This window comes from Emys orbicularis, chromosome 1 (genome assembly GCF_028017835.1).
Source record: "Emys orbicularis isolate rEmyOrb1 chromosome 1, rEmyOrb1.hap1, whole genome shotgun sequence".
Lineage (NCBI taxonomy): Eukaryota > Metazoa > Chordata > Testudines > Emydidae > Emys > Emys orbicularis.
In genome coordinates this window covers 8,297,163-8,320,209 of record NC_088683.1, presented here as the reverse complement: position 1 = coordinate 8,320,209, position 23,047 = coordinate 8,297,163, and the positions used below count along the sequence as shown (strand labels likewise).

Genomic DNA, 23,047 nt, shown 5'->3' with positions numbered 1-23,047 from the left:
CACCGCATAAGGAAAACAAGGCAATTGCTTTGCTTTGGAGAGATTTTGGGGATGGACTTGAAGTGAATCCATTAAAGTTATCTAAACCAGGATGGAAAAATAACGTACTATTTGTTCATTCAATTTTTTTATTTAATTGTTTTGGGCTAGTTGAATCACTCACTGGATTCCTCCAGAGAAGTAAACTGAGCTCACAGTGTGTCCTGTTTTAATAGGGATGGTCCCGTGTGTACTCCATGATGGTCATCAGTGCCAGCCATGTCTCCTCGGCAGTAGGGATGATCTGGTTGGCAGGCAGTAAGAACCCGTAACGCCCTGTGTCCCGCAGTTCAAAAGTGAAGGAGTATTTAATGCCCTGGTTATAAGTCCAGTCAATGGTTCCACCGCTAGCTTGATCTAGATTCAGGAAACACATCCAAAAGGAAACAAACGATGGCTAGCATTAGTAATGGGTGCAGAGAGAAGGGGCCAGTTATAAGGTCATTTAAATGTCACTGCTGAAAAATACAAGAAGCAAATTGTTGCATGGGTCCTTGGCTCTCACTCCATGAGAGTGTTTGGCTCTCAGTTACTTACACCAAATGAATAAAACAAGAGCTAGGGGCCTACATCACCCTCCGTCTACCAAACTTTGGGGAAGGAGGTTTAAACTTTGCTGCTGGTCCTTAGATGATCTCAAAAACCCACAGTGCAAGTTTTGTGAACAGCAGGATGGTTTCGATCTGAGCCTTGTGGCACAGGCATATCGCTCAAAGAATAAATCACAGAGGCTACAAAGAGTGGGGAAAGCCCAAGTTCCACTCGCCTCACTGACAAAGCACGTGGGTTTCTCCAGCCTGCATCCCTGGCTAGAACGTGGCATTTACAGTGGAGAAATCAGACTTCAAGCTTACCTAGGGATGTGGTAGATTTGATTTAGCAACGGAGAGATTGGATGTGTCCTTTTTTCAAAGATGTGTTCTAGCTCAACCAAAAGATATGGGCTGGATGCAGAAATCACTCAGGGCTTATCGACACTACTGCTTACCCCCCTGAGCAACGCAAGTTACACCGACTTAAAGCTACATCACACAATGTTGGTGGGAGAGCGTCTCCTGCCGATATAGCTTCCGCCTCTCATTGAGGTGGAGTAATTACGCCAACAGGAGTGCGCTCTCCCATCGACATGGTGTGTCTTCACCACACGTGCTACATCGGCACAGCTGCATCGCCGATGTAGCGCGGTAGTAAAGACAAGCCCTACGTGAAATTCTAGCAGTGGCCTGTTTATGCAGGAGGTCAGACTAGATGACTACAATGGATGGTCCCTTCTGGCCTTCATCTATGAAACCTTCAAAGCTTTTTTTAGACTCTTACTGGAGTGGTCAAACAGAGGCGCTCTCACACATGCTGCACCATTGGCCAGACGCCTTATGAAGATCAGGTTGCCTAACTTTGAAGTACGACTTATTGCCCTCCGTTGAAGGCAAGATGCTGCGTCTGTGGGGTGGCTGTACCAACGTACGGAGACTGCCTGGGTCATGACACCCATCATACTGCCATTGCATTAGCGTGTTCACACAGCACTGATTGTACCCCCAAAATCCTAACCCAGCATGCACTGGGCTCAGTGTGAAAACTAGGATGGACTAGGGCGGCATTTTTTTAAGTTGTTCTGACGTCCTGGTCAGGTATCTGATGGGGATGTCCTTGGACTTTACAGGGGCTTGAGGAACCAACGGTCTGATATGTGAGTGACAACGTTCCTAGCAGCTGGACAGTGGGGACTGGCTTTCTGGCATGTCTGGCCTAGGAAAAGGCTCTTACAGTGGTTGTATTTTCCTGTAGAGTGACTAAGCTGTCTGGTTCCTCCCCCACCTGCCATGGCTAAAGGGACCAGGTCATCCCCAGCAACTTACAGATGGTTGTGATGATGCTGCCGTATCTGTACTGAGTGCCATAGAGGGAAGACAGGGCAGCGACTGCAGCTTTAGCAATATTATCCTGGAGAAAAATGCAAAGGGGAGAAAAATGAGTTACACGATGGATGTGAGTGGTGTCTGTGCTCAGAGGGGGCGGGGGCAGGATGCCAGACTGGGGCAGGGGTGGTTGGCAGCTTGTTGCATCTTTCCAGGGGGAAGAGATGCAAAGGCTGGAAACATAAAGCAGAGCCGTGTTGGGAATATATAACTGACCAGGGCTGAGTGGGTCTGTCCTGCAGAAGTCGCTCCTGCTTGCCCATCACCCTGGTATTCTGGCATTGCAGGAGCTCCCCTTCTTTCCTCCAAGGACTCTCCCTATGTTTCCCTCCCTCCTGTGGGTACTGGGCACTCCTCCTGCCCAATAGAGAAGGCAGATTATGGCACCGTTTGAACACTGAGTTCAGGTTTGACTGACATTTCAGTGCTTATACCAGACAGACAATGTCACCTAGTGCCCCACCTGAGAGACACAGGTCAACTAAACCATACGTGCGCAACTTCAGGGGGGCCCAAAGCAGAACAGAGGCACCTGCTACTTGAGCTAAAGGAGGATCTCGGTTTGCTTGCAACAGTAGCCGGACTCTTACCCTTCTGTGCTTCAGCCACTAGAGGGCACTAGTGATGGTACATGCTGAGCCAATGCATTACAGCTGTCTTCTGCCTTAGGGTAGAATGGGATTTGTTGCCCGTCCTCCATCGTTTCCTAGGCTCTTCCTTCAACTCACCCCTTTGAATGCCCCCCTCTCACCAGCCTAGCTGGGTCGTTGCAGGCTCCAGCGAGGTGCCCTAAATTCTGCTGAGTCATTTGCAACTGGCTCCTCTGAGCCCCCAAACCCCGTTTGTTCTGGTTGCAACGCAGCCACGGAGGGAGAGCAGAGAGGCCTTTGAACCAAAAATGTGTGTGAGCAGAAAAGGGGATGTGATTACGGAGGAGAAACCCATGTGGGGAGAAAATCCACAGCTGGGGTGGAGGGGTTCAGGCCGGCCCTGAGGTCGAGTGACCATACAGTCTTCGTATCATTCTGGCCCCACTGTGAAAGATGATACCCCCTGGCAGCCACCTCACCCTGAGGGTGTGAGGAAGACCCTACCAGTTCCTGGTAATCGTCGGCCCGGGTTCTGGTGTAGCCATAGGGATACAAGAGGAGCTGGGTGTAGCTATGGATAGAGATGAAGGCTTTGATGTTCCCATGGCTCTTCACAAAGTCCACGATGGCTTTCACCTCACTCTCCGAGTTGGCGTAGGGGCCACGGTAAGTCTCGGAACAGGGGTTGCTGCTGGCCCCGGCCCCTGCAGAGGGAAGAGGGTATCTTTGCTTCAGAAACATAGTGGCTCGAAGGGTCAGTAAGGGGCGGGGCGGGGGGGAATTTTCCATCTCCAGTTAGCACAAACCAAAAGCTCTTTGCGGCTACTGGCTGATTGGTGGCCCAGGTGGAATGAATTTGGGGGTCTCCTTCCAGTCTCTAGCAGCCAAGTTTTCCCATCACCAATGTAACTAGTTCCTCCCCACGCCCACTGGCAAACCAGAGACCAGGGACTGAAGGGGCCATGGAGTCTGAACTAGGGTTGCCAGGCGTCCAGTTTTTGACCGGAATGCCTGGTCGCAGGGCCGGCTCTACCATTTTTGCTGCCCCAAGCAAAAAAAAAAAAAAAAGCGGCTCAGACTGCCGCCGCCCGAACTGCTGAAGCGCAAAAAAAACCCCAAAAAACGCCCGGACTCTGCCGCCCCAAGAATGGCCGGAATGCCGCCCCTTAGCATGTGCTGCCCCGGGCACGTGCCTGCTCCGCTGGTGCCTGGAGCCGGCCCTGCCTGGTCGAAAAGGGACCGCTGACCAGGCTGCTAAAAGTCTGGTTGGCGGGACAGCAGGGCTAAGGCAGGTTCCCTGCCTGCCCTGGCTCTGCACGGCTCCCGGAAGCGGCCACCATGTCTGGCTCCTAGGTGCAGGGGCAGCCACGGGGGCTCCGAGTGGGCATGGGCAGCGCACAGAGCCCCCTAGCCCCTCCACCTCAGAGCCAGACATGCCGGCCGCTTCCAGGAGCCGCCTGAGTTAAGTGCTGCCCAGAGCCCGCACCCTGCATCCCCTCCTGCACACCAGCCCTGTGCCCCAGCCCTGAGCCCCCTCCCGCACCCAAACTCCTTCCCAGAGCCTGCACCCCCTCCTGCACCCCAACCCCCTACACCAGCCCTGAGCCCCCTCCTGCACCCAAAACTCTCTCCTGGAGTCCTTACTCTGCACCCCCTCCCACACCCCAACCCACTGTCCCAGCCCTGAGCCCCCTCCTGCACCACAAACCCTTCATCCCCAGCCCCACCCCATAGCCCCCACTACCAGCCAGAGCCCCCACCCCCTGCTGCACCCCAAACCCTGCCCCATCCCTGAGCCCCCTCCTGCACTCCGAACCCCTCATCCCCTGCCCCAGCCCACAGCCCACACCCCCAGCTGGAGCCCTTACCCCTTCCTGCACCCCAGCCCCCTGCCCCAGCCTGGTGAAAGTGAGCGAGGGTGGGGGAGAGTGAGTGACAGAGGGGGGGGATGGAGTGAGCGGGGGTGGGGCCTTGGAGAAGGGCCAGGGAAGGGGCGGGGCCTCAGGGAAGGGGCGGAGAAAGGGTGTTTTGTGCGATTAGAAAGTTGGCAACCGTAGTCTGAACTCCCCTCTCCCACTTAGAGATAGGCTAAAGCACTCCAGGTGAGAATATCCCAGGCAGAGGGAGACATGGATTAGGCCACATGCTCAGTTCCCTTCCGGTTCTTCCAGGCTCTCCCCTGGGAACAAAATTCTCTGGCAATGCCCCAAACGACCCCCACTTTTCTGTTTATCACCCTGCCCCTGCGCTTGCCCCTTAAGACCCAATCTCCCCCTGCCCCTCCATCTCATAGAGCTGGAAGGGACCCTGAAAGGTCATTGAGTCTAGCCCCCTGCCTTCACTAGCAGGCAGGGCCAGCACCAGCCCAGCAAGCAGGTGCTTGGGGCGGCCAACGGAGAGGGGTGGCAGGTCCCTCACTTTGGAGCGAAGGACCAGCTGCCGAATTGCTGCCAAAGACTGAAGCGGTGGCAGTAGAGCTGATCACGATCGTGGCTTTTTTTTCTTTTTTTTTTGTGCTGCTTGGGGCGGCGAAAACCCTGGAGCTGGCCCTGCTGGCAGGACCAAGTACTGATTTTGCCCCCTCAAGAATTGAACTCACAACCGTGGGTTTAGCAGGCCAATGCTCAAACCACTGAGCTATCCCTCCCCCACAGCATGCAGGTGGGCTGGTGCTGAAGTTACTCCAAAGCAAAAGAAGATGCTCCTTCACTGCAGGGGCCAGCCCAGGATTAAGCCCAGCTCTTCACATTAACCAGTCGTGGATAGCACTGCCAGGCCCTTTGCTCACTCCTTCCCTGGGCCCAGGGGAGTCCACGTAAATCCCCCCAAGGAGAGGTTAAAGGAAAACCGTACCTCCGAAACCCGCATCCCAGTTTCTGTTGGGGTCCACGCCGATGCAGGCCGACCCAGAGCTGATGGATCTGGTCTTACGCCACATGCGGTTCTGGGACAGAGGGGAGAATTGTTTATCAGGGTGCCAGCCAGGGCCGCATGCTAACAGCCCTTTCCACAGGGCTGAGTGAGACACGTGTCTCCTAGGGCCGATGGGTCACACCGCACTGGTGTTGAGAAAGTCTGTTCTCTAGGCACATAGGGGCCCGAGTCTCCTCTTGCTTAACTGGAGTGAATCCTCTGAAGTCAGTGTAGTTACACCAATATAAACGTGTGAGGAGAGCAGTAGATAGGGTGTTAGACAGGGACTCAGGAATCTTGGATTCTGTTCTAGGCTCTGCTATTGATTTGCTGGTTCACCATGGGCAAATAATTCTCCCTCTCTCTCCACTCCCACCCTTCGCCTGTCTTGGCCAACTCTTCGATGCAGGCTCCATCTCTCACTATGTGTCTGTACAGCAGCTACCACATTGGTATCCTGATCTTGGTTGGTGTCTCTACTGTAATACAGATATCAAACAATAATGCTATGGAGACTCAGGTGCCTACAATCTGGATAGATCAGGTCTCCCTTAACGTCTCTTGGGTGTACTTGTCTTGTTATAGCTAAATCCAGAGGCTCATGGTCAATTTCCCCTGACCCAGCAAGGTCCAATTGAATCTTTAACGCACATAGCAAGTTCTTCCCTGTTAAGACTGAAGCAAGCGCTGAGGCCTCCAGTGATTCTCCATGGCCTTTCACCTTTGTGTGGGCATTGCCCTATGTGCCAAGGGGGTAGAAATGGCTCCCATTACATAGCACTGAAGCAGTAGAGTATCAGGACCCAATACATGGCTCACCAAGCTGCAGGGACCCCTCTTGCCACTCCCCATCCAGCCCCCCGCCTCCCTCCCCCTCCGCTCATGAGCTTGTGGCCTGGAAGTCCTGAGCCAGAGATCTGATCGCTCTTATAAAGGCCGGCTAAGGAGGCCAAGGAGAAATACCTTGGTGTGGGTGAAAGCAAAGCCATCGGGGTTGGTAACGATTTCCAGGAAGATGTCCAGGTTGTCCAGGATGGAGGTGAGAGAAGGGTCTTTGCCGTAATTATCAACAATCTGAACAGGGAGGCACAGGTGAGGAAGAGACGCCCTGAGGCCCAGGCACATTAGTCATTCTAGCACTGGGCTTCATTGCACTCGAAGGGCCAGAGCCAGAGCCCGCGTCAATTAGCTGTCACTTCACGCCAGATGAGAACCTGGCCCATTATCCCTCGCCAGTGGCAAGGCGTGAAACCCTGCCATTTTGGGGGCCAGTTTCAAGGGAGCAGGGAGCTTATTCCACCCTTTTCTGGCCGCCGTGCACAATTCCTGCCTCCGCTAGGGCCCAACCCTCTCACAGAAGTAGCACCACCGACTTCACCAGCTCTCAGCTGTCATGACTATGTCAGGTGAGCTTGATGCTGCCTCTAGGTCAAGCACATCCCTCCCAGCTAGTGGGGTCCCCTGTCTCTCTTCACGCCTCATCCTGGAATGTGCCATGCTCAGCTGAAACCGCAGGTGGTACCTTCTTTGCAAACAAGACTCCGCTGGCCTGAGTGATCCATTCCCGGGAGTGGATGCCGGTGTCAATCCAAATAGCGGGGCGCTTGGTTCCTCCAGTGCTGAACTGCATGGAAAAGCAAAGATGTAGAGGGTTGATTTTCTGCAGTGCAGCTCCCCCATCCTTTAGTACCACGGATCTGAATGCTGCTCAGGCAACCCCTCAGGGAGTCTATGCCATGCCGGATGTCTCTGAGCTTCAGAGATCTCCCTCCCCCTTTTTAAATGACATCATGCTTAGGAACAGGGAGCTCATATATTCCCAGAGGAGCCGTCGTCCATAATGACCAGACCTCGTGGCTCCTGATAGATACACTGTATTGTATATTTCTTCACTCATCCCTGAAATGCAGCTGCTTCTGGGGTGGAACATGGCAACAGCACTAGACTGTAGTTTATGAAAGGAGGCAAACAATTTTGGGGGAATTTTAAGTCAGCAGAATGTACTAATTACCCAGGTTGGAATTTAACCCCAGCACCAGGGTTACTGACTGTACCCCTGCAAAATGTGTTGTGGGAATCTTTAATGACCATACGGGGTCAGGACCACCACTTTACGTCTCATCCAAAAGACGGCATCTCCAGCAGCACAAGCGCCCTCTATGTCATGCCAGGGCATTGGCTTAGCACTGATTCAGAGGGAAGAACTGAGTCACACACCTGGCAGAAAAATGTCTATCAAAAGTTTTTCAACGGAAAATGGGTTTTCTGACAAAAAGGAAATTTTCACAAAAAGCATCCAGGTTTGCCCTAGATTTTTAGTTGTTTTGACCAAAACTCAAACATTTCCAAAGTAAAATGTCATTTTTGTCTAAATTTTTGTGCAGGAAAAATCTCATCTCTAGGGAATCACCTAATGAGTCACAAATCCCATTCCCTGGGTTCTCCTGGAAGGCCACCAGCCAAGGCTTGACTTGGTCCCATGGAAGATAATAGAAGAGTCCATCATGGGGCAAACTCTGTCCACCAGAACTCAGAAAGGGGGGTTGAAAGCAATTAAAATATTCCCCAGGAAAGACTAGCTGGCAGGGGGCAGAGCAAGAGAGGGGTAAATATGCTTTGCTGAATCTCTGTGGTGGTATTTAGGAAGTAAATGCCTCTTTGCTAACTAGCAATGGCAGAACTTCATTAACAAGGAAGTTAGATTATCCTACTGCTCACACCAGGTTTTCACCAGGGTAACTCCACTGACTGCAGTGAAGTTACTGCTGATTTACACTGGTGCAACAGAAAGTAGGGGTTGAGCTTGTGTGTTTACACAGAGTATGTGGGCTGATTCTCTTCTCCCCTGCTATACATCAGGAGTTACTCCACTGAGGTTCGTGGAGGTACATCGACAAGAAGTTAGTGTGAGAGCCGAATCAGGCCCCGTGTCTACCCCCTGTGACTTTACCTTCAGGACGTTGAGAGGGCGGCCTTCGTAACTGTTGCCAATCTGAATTTTGCTGACCAGGTTTGGATTTGCCTCGACCAATAAGTCCATGAAGTCGTAGATCTGGCGTATAAAGAGGACGCTGGAGTTAGGTCTAAACGGCAGATTGGTGTACACCTGTGTTGGCCCCACACTCCCTTTGCTTCAGATAACCCCTGGGACTATTTTCTAGTTTGACTCCAGTGCTTTCTGATCCATGACGTAGGGCGTGGGGAGGGGCTATCAAATCCTTATCTTCCCTTTACCAAACTTTAAACACAAACATTTGCCATTTGTATATAGCTGCCCAGGAGGAGACCTTTCTAACTAAACTGCTTGCTGAAATCTTTGAATGGGGACTTTCATTCGCTCTTCCTTGTGTTGCCCAACTGCTGTTGTGTATCCGACTGCAGTACTCGCCAGAAAGTCTCCGATGATATGGGCAAGTGGATAGCTTTTCTTTTTGTTTTTGCATTGAAAATGCAATGAATTGTGGGTGAAAAATTAGAAGCCGGTGTGACACTGCACCCCATATTCTTCATAGTGATATTATTATGATATGATTATGGCATAATTATGATGCATTTTATGCAAGATGGGTCATGTGAGATGTCATTGAAAAAGTTATGATTTGCTGATTATGGTTATCCTATTTGTATGCATGTATCATTTTTGTATCTGAAGTTATGAATATTGACTATGTATCTGTATTTCAAATGTAGTTACACCTGGGTAATGCCCAGTAGATAAGATGCTTTCAGGCTAGATAGCTGGGTGGGGAAGGGCCTATTCAGGGCAATGAGCTATTAGGGAAAACAATAGGCCTTAGGAAAAGCTTATCTCCTACCTGGTGAGTGTTTCTGAGAACGCTACAGACAGCCTGCAAGTAATGGCTGCTATGACTCTACAGGGACATGTGACCAGACCACATGATGCTAGACTCCATCTTGGGATGTCAGTATTTTTCCACAGACTGGTCTGGGAAACAGCTTTGGAACAAAGGGTTCCCGCCATATGCAAAAGCTATATAAGGCAGGAAGTGACGTCATCTGTTGTTCTTCACTTCCCACCCAAGAAGACTCCTGGAAACACCTGAGGAACAAAGACTGAACTGGGGAAAGTGCTGGACCCAGGCTAATGGGATTTCTAGCCTATGCATGAAAGGCCTGGGGATTCCAAGCTGTAAAGCAAACGCAGCTGGCCCCTTAAGGGTCTGCAGCCTGCTTGTATCATCTGTTAGGGTGAGAATCTACTAATTCATATCCAGTCTATCTAGTATATTAAGCTTAGTTTGCGTTTTTTGTTTATTTGCTAGGTAATCTGCTTTGATCAGATTGCTACCACTTATAATCACTTAAAATCTATCATTTGTAGTTAATAAACTTGTTTTTGTTTTAATCTAAACCAGTGAGCTTTGACTGGAGTGCTTGGGGAAAATCTCTGCTTGGTTACCACAAGTGTGCATAGTCCTCTTCACATTGAGGGAGAGACGGACTGGGTGTTAAACCGATATGCTGGCCAGCTTTGACCAGGGCAGGACAGTACTGCTTTGGGGTCCTGGGCTGGGAAGCTGGTGGTTAGAGAGCCCTGCATGTAACTGCAGCTGGATGTGTTCCTACCCATGTGAATGTGGTGAAAGTGGAAGTTTGGAGGGCTTTGCAGCTTGTCACAGCAGTACATGTGAGAGAGAGCCGAGGCTGGTGGGTCAGGGGGCTCAGTGGTACCCCAGTTTCAGGTGGCACCCCGGGGTGAACCCATCACAGCCAGTTTGGAGCCTTTAAAATCAGCCTCCAAAGTGTCCCAGCACCTCAACACGGCAGAGAGAGCAATTCCAAAATGCATCTTTCCCACAATGCAAAGTGTGTGCCCACCCATGGGCTTTGCTTTGCGTGGCAGCCCTAAGTGGAGAGGGTGCATGTGGCTTATTCAATGGTGAAAGCCTGTCTCATATTCTCCTTCTGCAAATGCGCCTCTCAGACCCTCGTGGGTCACATGTCAATGGGTGAGCACTGGCCGTTACCTCATCCAGAGTGTGGTAAGAGGCGTAGTTAAAAGTCTCCACAGACCGGGGCATGAAATGATGACTTATCATCTGAGTCTGTTCCTCATCCACCAGCGCCTAGAAGAGGCAGGGAGAAGAGTCTGTTAGGAAGGACTAGTCATGCAGAGGCATCACCAAGAGCAGGCAGGCTTTGGAGAAGAAAGAGCATTGGTTATACCGAGGAGAACGTGCCTTTCATTTCTGTGCACCTGCTTCCCCCTGTAAATGGCTGAGCTTTGACAACGAGTTACAATTATTGGGCCAAACCCTTTCTCAGTTTCTATTCAGTCTGATTCTTTGCTCTCAGGATCTGATCATCCAATGAGCGTTTGTCCCGTGAGCAGAGTTTCAACGGAATGACTCTCAGGTTTGCCTGGAGAATTTCAATTAGGCTCAGTTGAATTTAGCTCTTGACCAAACTCACTTGTTATTTTCCTGATTCACCACCAGGCCCTTAAAAATGATGGGCCAAAACTTTCTCTCAGTTACACACCTGTGCAACGCTATTGCCTTCTGTGGAATTGAAAGCATGGATCCAACAGACGGCAGAACTTGGCTTTGTATCCTCAAACACAAAGGAGTCGAGCTGATGTAACTTAGGAGGAGACTTTGGCCCTGGAGATAACTCACAGGGTCACAGTGAGTTTAATGCAATATCTCTGGTTTCCTGACCCACCCCTCTCTGCAGGGCATCTAGTCCTCTGCACATCCAGCACTCACCTGTAGGTCATCTATCAGGATGGAATAGCGAATGCCGTTGGACTCTAGGAAGATTTTGACGGCTTGAAGGCTGGTGAAGGGAATGCGTACATCTATAGGAACGTCTGGGCCTCCAGGTCCCCGCCAGAAATCCAGCTGGCAAAGAGCATAAGAACATAAGTATCAGGGGGGTAGCCGTGTTAGTCTGTATCCACAAAAACAACAAGGAGTCCAGTGGCACCTTAAAGACTAACAGATTTATTTGGGCATAAGCTTTCGTGGGTAAAAAACCCACTTCTTCAGATGCACTTCACTTCACTTCTTCTTGCATCTGAAGAAGTGAGGTTTTTTACCCATGAAAGCTTGTGCCCAAATAAATCTGTTAGTCTTTAAGGTGCCACTGGACTCCTTGTTGTTTTTAAGAACATAAGAACGGCCATACTGGATCAGACCAAAGGGCCATCTAGCCCAGGACCCTGTCTTCTGACAGTGGCCAATGCCAGGTGCCCCAGAGGGAATGAAGAGAACAGGTTGGGGGCAGGGATAGCTCAGTGGTTTGAGCATTGGCCTGCTAAACCCAGGGTTGTGAGTTCAATCATTGAGGGGGCCATTTAGGGATCTGGGACAAAAATCTGTCTGGGGATTGGTCCTGCTTTGAGCAGGGGATTGGACTAGATGACCTCCTGAGGTCCCTTCCAACCCTGGTATTCTAGGTAACCATCAAGTGATCCATCCCCTGTCGCTCATTCCCAGCTTCTGGCAAACAGAGGCTAGGGATGCCCATCCTGACTAATAGCCATTGATGGACCTATCCTCCATGAACTTATCTAGTTCTTTTTTGAACAAATAACCATCAGCAGTCTTAGAAATATTTGGACCTGTCAGCCAGCCAGGGGTGCTTTTCAGTGCACTGCAGGGGTATTTCGTTGCATGAAATCAGGAGATGTTTCCCCAATGTAATGAGGGGCAATTCCTGAAGTCCCTACATAATGAAGGACCTAATGGTTGTGTAAGGGTTTTAGCTCTAGAAAGGCAGGGGAAGGAATTGGTTCACTCTTGAGGTGAGATGGAGCTATCATAAGGGCTGAGCAAGCTTAATAGGTGCCTCCAGAGATGAAGAGAGGTATTAAGAGGTGAATGGCAAATATAATTCCTAAGTGAGGGACATGTGCATTAGTAAAATTCAGCCATTTCAGTTGCAAATTTTTGTCTCCGTTTTGATTTGGGTCGGGATCTTGTGGCACTCTGTACCTCAAAGCAGCACCCTGCAACCCCAATCTCCAGCCCTGCCATATAATTGTGACATATTTTATACAAAGCATGTCATGGAAGATATCGTATGAAAGCTCATGATCTGCTGAAACCCACTGTTCTGTATATGTCTAGCATTAGTGTGTATCAAGTTATGAGATTTTGCTGTATGGTTGCTACTGAAATACATTGTCAGTTGGCTAGTGACATACAAAGGAGGTGAACCACTCCCAGGCGAGCGTTCAGTGACCATTAATCAGCAGGGGAGTTGTAATCAAGGGATTTACAATGCAATGACTGTTGCACAAGCACCACACAATGGGGCCTGCTCGACTCTACGACTCAGTTGCACAAGACGACACCAGGGAGATCGCTGTGACTCAGGGAAGTTTCGGGAGTGGCTCTGGGAGCATGCCCGCAATCTAGCTGGTCGTGGGACTCCACGTGCTGTTGTGCTGAGCGATCACAGCGCCTGGAGGGGTTTGCTGCTTAGCACAAGCAAAGCATCCTGAGAGACAGCCCAGGCTGGAGAGTTAAGGGGGCAGAACAGTACCCCAGTTCCAAGCTGCACCCCGGGGGTCCCGTCACAGATCCCAAACCCTTTTGGGGGGCGTGTTTGAAGTCTGAACCTAGTGATGGATTCCAATTCTAACATGCCCCTCCCTTTATAATGGGCCACACCTGAGCCCCGGCTCCAAAAACCTCCCCCCGGGGGTGCACATGAGACATTTTTCTGGATCTGATCCCATCTCTAGATTAAAGCCATGTGGGGGTTGCACACCCTGAGGTTCACCATCACAACAGGCACTAATTGTTCCCCTTTCCTGGCAGTTTCAGCAGAGGCCAAGGGCTGGATGGCCCTGGAGACTGAACTCCTCTAGAGATGGTCCCTCCCAGCCAGGGTTGAGCCATATTGCTACGGGCCCATGTGGTACCAGTTCTAGGGATCATTAGCAGCCTCCTGGCCCCAGGGCTATTAATCTGGTGGCCTTATTAACAGAGGCCTCAGACATGGCTGATCTGCACCTTCCCATTACCTGTAGCTCCTGCAGCTCCTCCAGCTCCTTCACCTTCTCCACACTGGCTTCATCGGCAACGAAGATACGGAGCACCTGGTTCCTGTGCAGACGGAGAGGAGTTACGGGGGATCGTGGAGGAGAGTTTGAAGGAAGTGAGACTGGCGCAAGCAATGGAATGCTGAGGGGTTCACACACCCTTCCGTTGGGATGTTAGAATGTGGTCTATGTGATGGACATCATTAGGCATCGTACTATTCCGCTCTCGTGTGTGGCTTCCCATCCTCAGATCACAAAGCACTTTACAAAGGCAGGTAAGTGCCATTACGCCCATTTTACAGATGGGGACGCTGGACAGGAGAGGACTTGCCCAGGGTCCGACAGGAATTCAGTGGCCAAGCCAGGACTAGCACCCAGGTATCTTGATTCTCAGCCCTATGCCTTATCATATGGACCATGCAGTAGCATTAGTCATTCAACGAGTGCCATGGGTGTGCTTGGTATTGGCCAAGCTATAGAAGGAAATAGAGTCGTGCCCCGAGCAGGAACAAGTTCTAGCAGTAAGACCCTACTGTCGGTAACTCCACAGACAATAGAGTCATATAGTTAAAGGCGAGGTGGGACCAGATCATCTAGTTTGGGCTCTTAATACACCCCCACCACTCAGCACCAGCAAACTAAACTACACTGGGACTTCACACGGGAGTAGTCTCACAGGCAAACCCACTGATGTCTGGTTGCGCTGCAAAGGGATAGTCTCCCCTTGACCACACCAGCGAGAGTTACACACTCACGTAACAAACCCACATTCCTACGGATACCAAGAACACCCAGAGTTATAATTAATGACAACACAAGTTACGAAAGGTTGGGACACCTCAAGCTTCATGGCTTAAGCCAACCCTTAATTATTAAGGTATGTCTACACAGCCCTCAGTAGCAAGCTTCCCGGCCTGGGTCACCAAACTAGGGCTCGCACGATCACTCTAAAAACAGCCGTGCGAACAACGCTTTTTAGTTACGACTCTGGTTGGAGCTCAGGCTCGGAAGCCCGCCTGCTTCCTAGGCCTCAGAGCCCAGGCTCCGGCCCAAGCTGCACATCTCCACAGCTATTTGTAGAGCAGAAGTGCGAGCCCCACAAGTCTGTCACCTCAGCTGCCACGGGCTGTGTAGACCAGCTTTAGAGACCAGGATGAAACCTGGGGTGCAAGGGGCAGATTACCCCATGTCTGCGACTGTGGGGTAACTACACTTTCCTCTGAGGCATCTGCCACTGTCAGGGATGGGATTCTGGATTGGATGGGCCTTGGGTCAGATCAAGACTGGTCCTTCCTCTGTTCCTGTCGCTCTCGCTCACATCCCAGGATTAGAACGCACACACGACAACAGGACAGTCAGCCAGCCGTGTGAAACCCAGTGAACGGGGACCACGTCCCCGTGGGGACTCCAGAGACCCCTTCTGAACGTTCTAGGGGCCTGACCCAGCAGCAGTGTGCCCTCTAATTTTTCCCCACACGTGTGCGGAATGATTTTTATGTGACACATCACACAAATGTGTGAACCATCACCTCCATATTGGTGCACATAACAAAATTCATGTGGCGGGGGTGGGGCGAGGGGTTCGGAATATGGGTGGGGGCTCAGGACTGAGACAGAGGGTTGGCTTGCGGGGGGCTGAGAGCTCATGCTGGGGGTGTGGGCTCTGGGGTGGGGCCGGGGATGAGGAGCTCAGGGCTGGGGCAGAGGGTTGGGGGGGGTGAGGGCTCTGGCTGGGGGTGCAGGCTCTGGGGTGGGGCTGGGGATGGGGGGTTTGGGGTGCAGGAGGGTGTTCCGGGGCTATGGTGGGGAGAGAGGACTCCCCCCAGATCCCTCTCCCTGCAGCAGCACCTGGGCTGTGGGGGAGAGGCACCTCTCCCCTGGCTGCAGCAGCTCCGGGGCTGGGCTGGGGACAGCGGGGAGGGGCATCTCCTGAGTGCCTGAGTGCCTGCGAAGTGCATAATAGGCTGCTGCAGGGCCACACAGCTTAGAGGGAATTCAGCCCAGCAGTTGGGCCAAACCCTGAGTGCCAGATGCAGTGTTTACACAGCCCTTATGAAAACAACGAGGCGTCTGGTGGCACCTTAAAGACTAACAGATTTATTTGGGCATAAGCTTTCGTGGGTAAATAAACCCCACTTCTTCAGAAGCAAGGAGTGAAAATTACAGATACAGGAATAAATATATATTGCCGTGGTTCTCAAACTTTTGTACTGGTGACCCCTTTCACACAGCAAGATTCTGAGTGCGACCCCCCGCCCCCTTATAAATGAAAAACACTTTTCAATATATTTAACACCATTCTAAATGCTGGAGGCAAACCGGGGTTTGGGGTGGAGGCTGACAGCTCGCGACCCCCGCCATGTAATAACTTCGCAACTCCCTGAGGGCTCCCAACCCCCAGTCTGAGAACCCCTGATATATTGGCACATGAAGAGAAGGGAGTTACCTTACATGTTGAAGGCCAGTTTAGTCAGGGTGGATGTGGACACCTCCTCATCAATTATTGGGAGTGGACCACAGCCACCCTGACTAAATTGGCCTTCAACATTGGTTCTCCACTTGTGAGGTAACTCCCTTCTCTTCATGTGCCAGTATATATTTATGCCTGTATCTGTAATTTTCACTCCATGCATCTGAAGAAGTGGGTTTTTTACCCACAAAAGCTTATGCCCAAATAAATCTGTTAGTCTTTAAGGTGCCACTGGACTCCTCGTTGCTTTTGTGGACACAGACTAACACGCTTATCCCCTGATGGGAGCTTTGCCTGAGTAAGGGGCGCAGGAGTGGGCTGGTGACTAATAATGTGGATGTTAGCGTGAGTAAGGGCGGCAGGAGGTAGCCCACTGATGTCCTAGTGCAGAGCATGTTGCCTCTGCTGCAGATGGTCCCTTCAGCAGGGGCACCATTTGGAGGGTCAAGGGGGGCTCGCACCCCCAAGTTTCATACAGGCAGTGTGCTCCCAGGCAGCGCTCTTAACTACAGCACAGAGTGACTGTGGAGTGTGAGTTCCCAGAAGAGAGGTGCGGCTCCCAGTTTGTGCCCGTGGGGCAGGCAGGCAGGATTTTCCTTACAAACAGAGGCAGGGTGATTAAGATAAGAAAGGGCTGGTGATTAAATTAAGGATCTGGAAGTTGTTAGATGAGCCTGTAAAACAGGAATCCCTCTGCAGGGCCTGAGGAGGTGTTGATGGGGACACAGAAGAAATACAGCCAAGCCCTCTGAGCCAAGTTTACATTCAGAAAAGAGGGAGTTTTGAGGGGTGTATGTGAAAAGAAGGGGGCCAAAACCCAGGGAAGGGCGAGCAGGGGTACAGAGACGTTCCCACTCTACCTGTGGTACTTATGTGGCCCCATCACCATAGTGCTTGAGTGCCTCACAATGTCTAACCTGTTTCTCCTCACAGCCCCTCTGCAGTCGAGCAGGCCTGTTATCCCCATTGTACAGATGGGGCACTGAGGCACAGAGAGACTAACAGCCAGATTTTCAAAGGTATTTAGACACCTAGTGGGATTTTCAAAAGTACCTGGAAGGTTAGGTGTTTTGTAAACCCGCCTAGCTGCACCTTTGGGTGCCTAAAAATCTCTGAAACTCTGTCCCTAAGGCACTGGACCAGGGCCAGCCTTAGGGAAAAATGGCACCCTGGGCAAACTTGTATTTTGGTGCCACCCCATCACCCCTGGCCCCCTCGGACTCCCCACCCCCCATCACCTCTGGGCCCCATTGTCTCCCCCCAGTGCTTAATTTGTATTGAAAGAGGTGCCAGAGCTCAGCCCCGGGTGCTCTGATAGCGGGGGCTGCTGGCCGGGCACCCACTTTTGAAGGCATCGCCACCGCCAGCAGCAGCGCGGAAGTAATGGAACATGGTGTATTGCCAACCTTACTTCTGCGCTGCTGCTGTGGCTCATGGTGCCTGGTGTTCGGCACTTGGTTCCAGGCTTGTCACACAGGGGCTGCGTCTTGCCAGAGCCCACGGCCCTCCCGCAGCCCTCTGGCCACTCCTGGCTCACCAGGGGCGCCGTTTCAGATTTTGGGAGGGTGGGGCAACTTTAACTGTGATTCCAGGGGCTACTTAGGCACCTGAAAATTCAAGGGTTGGGGGCGGGGGGATTGTTTGTTTTTTCGCAGATAACTTAGGAATTAGCTGACATGAGCACAGTATCTGATTCCCATATAAAGAAAGAAAAAATATACACAAACACCAATTACAGCCATATTTTAAGTGTATATGTAAATTTAGAAGAATCAAGAGATAATACAGCAAGATATTCCCAATCCCAAGCCTTGAGGTATCAGTTCTGGAGCTTTAACACGGATCTCAGAGACACACGTTTGATCCTTCGTACACTCTCTTTAGGCGAGAGAAATAAAAATAAATGAAATCTGCCTAAAATCTGCTTACTTTCTCTAACAGACACACTCTGTGTTACTGCCATTAGCTACAATATTTTAGTCAATTGTTTTCCACTCCACTAAAAATGTATTGACTGAGTTTTAACATACATGATTAAGGTGGTTTTTCCCCCCTCTCTTTTATTAAGAATGGGAATTTATTTTTCTAATTATTTTGGCATTTATGTTTACCGATCACAATCATGTACATCAGCAGACAGGCTCCCAGGTCAGGGACAGGAACAGTGGGGCACCCCCTAGTCTGGAGGTACCCCCTTAGAACAGTGCCCTGGGCAGTCACCCAGCCTGCTCACTCCTAAGGCCAGGGGCCCACACTGAGGTCATACAGGAAGTCCATGGTGGGAATAGAACCCATGTCTAGCAGGGCTAGCTCCCTATCCACTGGACCAGCCTATCTCTCTGCTATGTGCTGCAAACAAAGAGGACTCTGATAGATGGGATCAACACCAAGCAGGCCAGTTCTCTGAGACTCCAGCAATCAGTCCTAGCCGATTGGGAAGGATGTCGTGGTTGAGAGCATGAAAAGCAGCACAGGGGTCAGGAAGGATGAAGAAAGAGTGAGAATGAGAGTCAGGTGAGAGGAGATCATTTAACCCCCAAGGGGTGGCAGGTTTTGCCCCAGGCTGGGTCGTAGAGCAATGCCTGCTCTGTAATTTTAACTGAAAACCATTGTGTTTTGTCATTTTTTTGTTCCGAGGAAGGAACGAGAAAGTGTCGTATGAGCATCAGCTGTGTTTATGTCTCAAATTCTTAGGGTTTCAGCTGTATCCAGGCCCATTCCAGAGCAAAGAACAGAAATTGCATCCACAGAGTCCATAAAGTTGACGATTATCGTCATGATTTGTATTATTCGCTGGGCACCAACTGTGTGCTCAGCACTGGTCAGCATATACCCGAAAACGTCGTCCCTGAGCCAACGCGTATAAGATGTGTAGCCCTGGGTAAGATGGCTCAGATATCTAAGTATGACGTGTATAGTTATTGAGAACATGTTAATGTCTATGAGTGGAAGCACCGAGGGCCATTTACTTAATTAAGGACTAGAAGATTTGACCCTCCAACTTTTTTTCAAGAGGAAGAGCTGCCCAGCGCTCCTGTGCTTGTTTATTTTCCTTTCTTGCCTGCAGTGGGCCTGATCTACCTCAGAAGTCTCAATTTTTTTCTCAACTTTAAAATGTGGAATTTTCTTGGTGTTTGGTTTTAAATAGTTTCCTGTGAGAACTGCAACCCAATCGCTGCAGTGTTGTGTTTAAGGCTCTTCAGGAAAGTAGTTAGCCTTTAAGCAGAAGTGAAAGCAGTGTTGCCAATTCTCATGATTTTGTCAGGAGTCTCATGATAATTATTGTCTTCCTTAAAGCCCCAGCTCCTGGAGTCAAGTGGATATGTGCTGATTTCAGCCTTCGTTCTTAAAGAAAAATGAAGTTTCTATCCCTTGTGGCTGTGGAGAAAGCATTCCCAAATGTGACCCCCAGTGCCCCTACAAGTTCAAAAAGCAGAAGTCAAATAAAAATCTATTATTTTTACAAAATCTCATGATTTTTAAAGCCAATCTCATGATTTTTGGTGAGCCCGATTCATGATTTTTGAACATTTGGGGATGGCAATACTGTGAAAGTGACTTGAAAATGTCAGTTTCACTCCTGATTAAAGTCAGTTTCTAGTCTAGTCTGGGGCAGAGGGTTGGTGTGTGGGGGTGAGGGCTACTGGGTGGGGCCGGGAATGAGGGGTTCAGGGTGTGTGTGGGGGTTCTGGGCTAGGGCAGGGGGTTGGGGTGTGGGAGGGGGTCAGGGCTCTGGGTTGGGGGTGCAGGCTCTGGGGTGGGGCCAGGGATGAGGCATTTGGGGTGCAGGAAGGGGTTCCAGGTTTGGGGGAGCTCGGGGCTGGGGCAGGGGGTTGGGGTGTGGGAGGGGGTCAGGGCTCTGGGCTGGGGCTGTGGATGAGGGGTTTGGGGTCTGGGTTAGCGGGGGCTCAGGGCTGGAGCAGGGGCTTGGGGTGCAGGAGGGGGTCAGGGCTCTAGGCAGGGGCTTGGGGTGCAGGAGGGGGTGCAGGAGGGACTCCAGGTTTGGGGGGGCTCAGGACTGGGGCAGGGGATTGGGGCATGGTCATGGACTTACCTCCAGGGGCTCCCGGTCAGCGGCACAGCCGGGGTGCACCACGGACCGTGCTGCGCCCTGGAAGAGGCCAGCAGCAGGTCTGGCTCCTAGGTGGAGGCGCGCAAATGGCTCCATGCGACTCTCACCCGCAGGAACCACCCCCACCCCCCAGTTCCCATTGGCCGGGAGTGCGGAGCCGGAGCTCGGGGAGGGGGCAGCGCTCGGAGCCCTGTGGCCCCCCTGCCTAGAAACCAGACCCACTGCTGGCCGCTTCCGAGGCGCAGCACAGTATGGAAAAGTTAGGCACTAGCTTGCCTTAGCCGGGCCGCACCATCGACGGGACTATTAACAGCCCGGTCGGCGGTGCTGACCAGAGCAAGGCGACCCAGTGCCTTACATGCCGCGACCCAGTACTGGGTCGCGACCCACGGATTGAAAAACACTGCCTTAAGTGACTTGACACAAGATGTCAGAACATGTTAGTATTAGAGCTGAGGAGGTCTAATATTTATTTAATTTTCTTTCTTTATATAGGAATTAGATACAATGTTCCAGTCAGCTAATTTCTACGTTATTAGCTGCAAAAAAACTAGAGTTTTCAGGTGCCCGTAGCCCCTGGAATCACGGTTGAAATTGCCCTCCTCTACTGAAATGGTGCCTCTGGCCTTCAGACAGGCTCCCTCTCTCCTGTGCTTTCGTCTATACGGCATCATCAGGCCAGCTCCTGGAGGAGCTGAGAATCCACAGCTCCTATTCCCTGCAGACCCCCCCTGCCTGGGATGAAGGGGGTGGAGACTTTGACCTACGGCACCAACCCCAGCTCCCTCATCCCTGTTGGCCTCCCTCCTCTGGGGCTCCATGGGAGGGGGTTTCCATCGGGGGTTGAGGGAAGGGCAGGTGACACACCATGCTCTACGGCACCGGGCCCTCCTTAGCCAGCAGGAGTTAGTGCTGCTTGAAAGAGAGTTAGCCCCAGCGCCAGTAGGGTAACTTTCCTCTGCAGGGAAGCAAAGAAATCTGCAGGGGACATGAATTCTGTGTGCGTGCAGTGGCGCAGAATTCCCCCAGGAGTAGGCCCAGCCAATGCCAGCCTGGTTCTCACTGGATTCCCGTTGCCAGGGAGGAGGAGGAGATTAATTGGGGTTGGTCCTGCTTTGAGCAGGGGGTTGGACTAGATAACCTCCTGAGGTCTCTTCCAACCCTGATCTTTTATGATTCTCTGATTCCGTTTGAGGGACCCCACAAGGGGAACCTGACAGAGTCTAGTGAGTTGCAATGTGGGGCCTATCTAGCTATCTAGCTATCTGCTCCTCCCCGAGGTCCCACCCCCACTTCACCCCTTCCCCCAAGGCTCCGCCTTCACTCCCCGTCTGCCCACCCCTGCTCTGCCCCTTTCCCCTAGACACCCCCGATTAGCTGATCAGGGGTGCCACTAAACAGCTGTGGCTGGTGGGTGCTGAGCACCCACTATTTTTTTCCGTGGGTGCTCCAGTCCCGGAGCATCCACAGAGTCATAGAAGATTAGGGTTGGAAGGGACCTCAGGAGGTCATCTAGTCCAACCCCCTGCTCAAAGCAGGACCAACCCCAACTAAATCATCCCAGCCAGGGCTTTGTCAAGCTGGGCCTTAAAAAACCTCTAAGGATGGAGATTCCACCACTTCCCTAGGGAACCCATTCCAGTGCTTCACCACCCTCCTAGTGAAATAGGGTTTCCTAATATCCAACTTAAACCTCCCCCACTGCAGCTTGAGACCATTGCTCCTTGTTCTGTCATCTGCCACCACTGAGAACAGTCTAGATCCATCCTCTTTGGAACCCCCTTCAGGTAGTTGAAGGCTGCTATCAAATCCCCCCTCACTCTTCTCTTTTGCAGACTAAACGAGCCCGTGTCTATGTCTATAGACACTGAGTCGGTGTCTATGGGCCCTTATCACAGGGACACGTAGCCTAGTGGATAAAGTGGTGAACTGAGACTCAGGAGACTTGTATTCTAGTCCTGGCTCTGGGCTGCTGTTTAACCTGGGGCAACTCCTTCACTTGCCCAATTAGTAACATGGGGATAATGCTGCTGACTTCCTTTGCAAAGCCCTTTGCTGATGAAAGGTGCTGCGTAAGAGCTCGGTGTGGCTATCATTTTATGTTTCTATACTTGTAACGTCTTCCATTCAAAACGTTTCCTGGGACAGAATGCTCGTCTCCTTTCATTCTTATGTCGCCAGCCATTCCCTGAGATGAGGATCTACTGAAAGTTCTAGTTGCTCTCGGTATAATCTAGCTCATTCATTAGTGTCTATATTAAAGGGTCTGTCCCAGACACCCGTCACCCCAATATCTGGGCACACAGTGGTGCTTGGACTGAAGCTAGCAGACACCCTCCTGCAATATCCCCCCCACCCCCCCCCCACCCCCGTAGCACTTTTCAGTACAGCTGCAGTTCATAGAATTACAGCGAAGTGGGGCAGGAAGGGCCCTCATGAAGACATCTAGTCCAGCCCCCTGCGCTGAGGCAGGACCCGATGCCCCTAGACCATCCTGCAGTGGCTGGAGCGCTGTGGGTTGCTTCTTCATAACAGCTACTGACAAGGTTAAACTGGATTCCCTCTTCAAGCAAAAACGTGACTTTTCTCCTCACCTACCATCCCTTCTTGTCCAGCTGCCTCCTGAGCGCCCTCTAGGGAGCTCACATGCACATTGCAGATACTCACCCCTGCTCTGTTCCATTAGCATCTGATCCATCTTTCCCTTTCCGCAGCTTGGATTACAAGCAGCACATTCTCTGCTAAACGAAGCAAGTCTCCTTCCAGCTGCGGCTCCCCCTGCGGCTGGGGTGGGGTTTGAAACCCCCAAGACCTGACACTACCCCTTTAACTAACTTCCCTGTCACATCAACTTGCAAGGCCACCCGTTAACGTCAAACCCAGCCAAGGAGGAAGATCCCTGCAGGTTAAACTTCCATCTACCTACCCGACAAAGGTCTCCCTGCTGAAGGCCGCAGCCAGGAGAGCAGCAAACACCAACAGCCCCTTCATTTTCAGCTGAGCAGGATGCGCACTGGGAGATGGAGGCAT

General features: G+C 51.4%; 1 protein-coding gene across 1 annotated transcript; it reads right to left on the bottom strand.

Moving 5' to 3' along the window:
- Positions 1 to 208: 208 nt before the first annotated feature.
- Positions 209 to 23,047, bottom strand: LOC135873053 (carboxypeptidase A1-like). Its single transcript, XM_065397528.1, has 11 exons — positions 22,944 to 23,047; positions 13,458 to 13,539; positions 11,191 to 11,325; positions 10,450 to 10,548; positions 8,412 to 8,513; positions 6,984 to 7,085; positions 6,425 to 6,535; positions 5,402 to 5,492; positions 3,053 to 3,252; positions 1,899 to 1,983; positions 209 to 396 (listed from the first exon to the last, which is right to left on the bottom strand). The coding sequence occupies exons 1-11, from the start codon at positions 23,045 to 23,047 to the stop codon at positions 209 to 211; spliced, it is 1,299 nt and encodes a 432-aa protein (XP_065253600.1).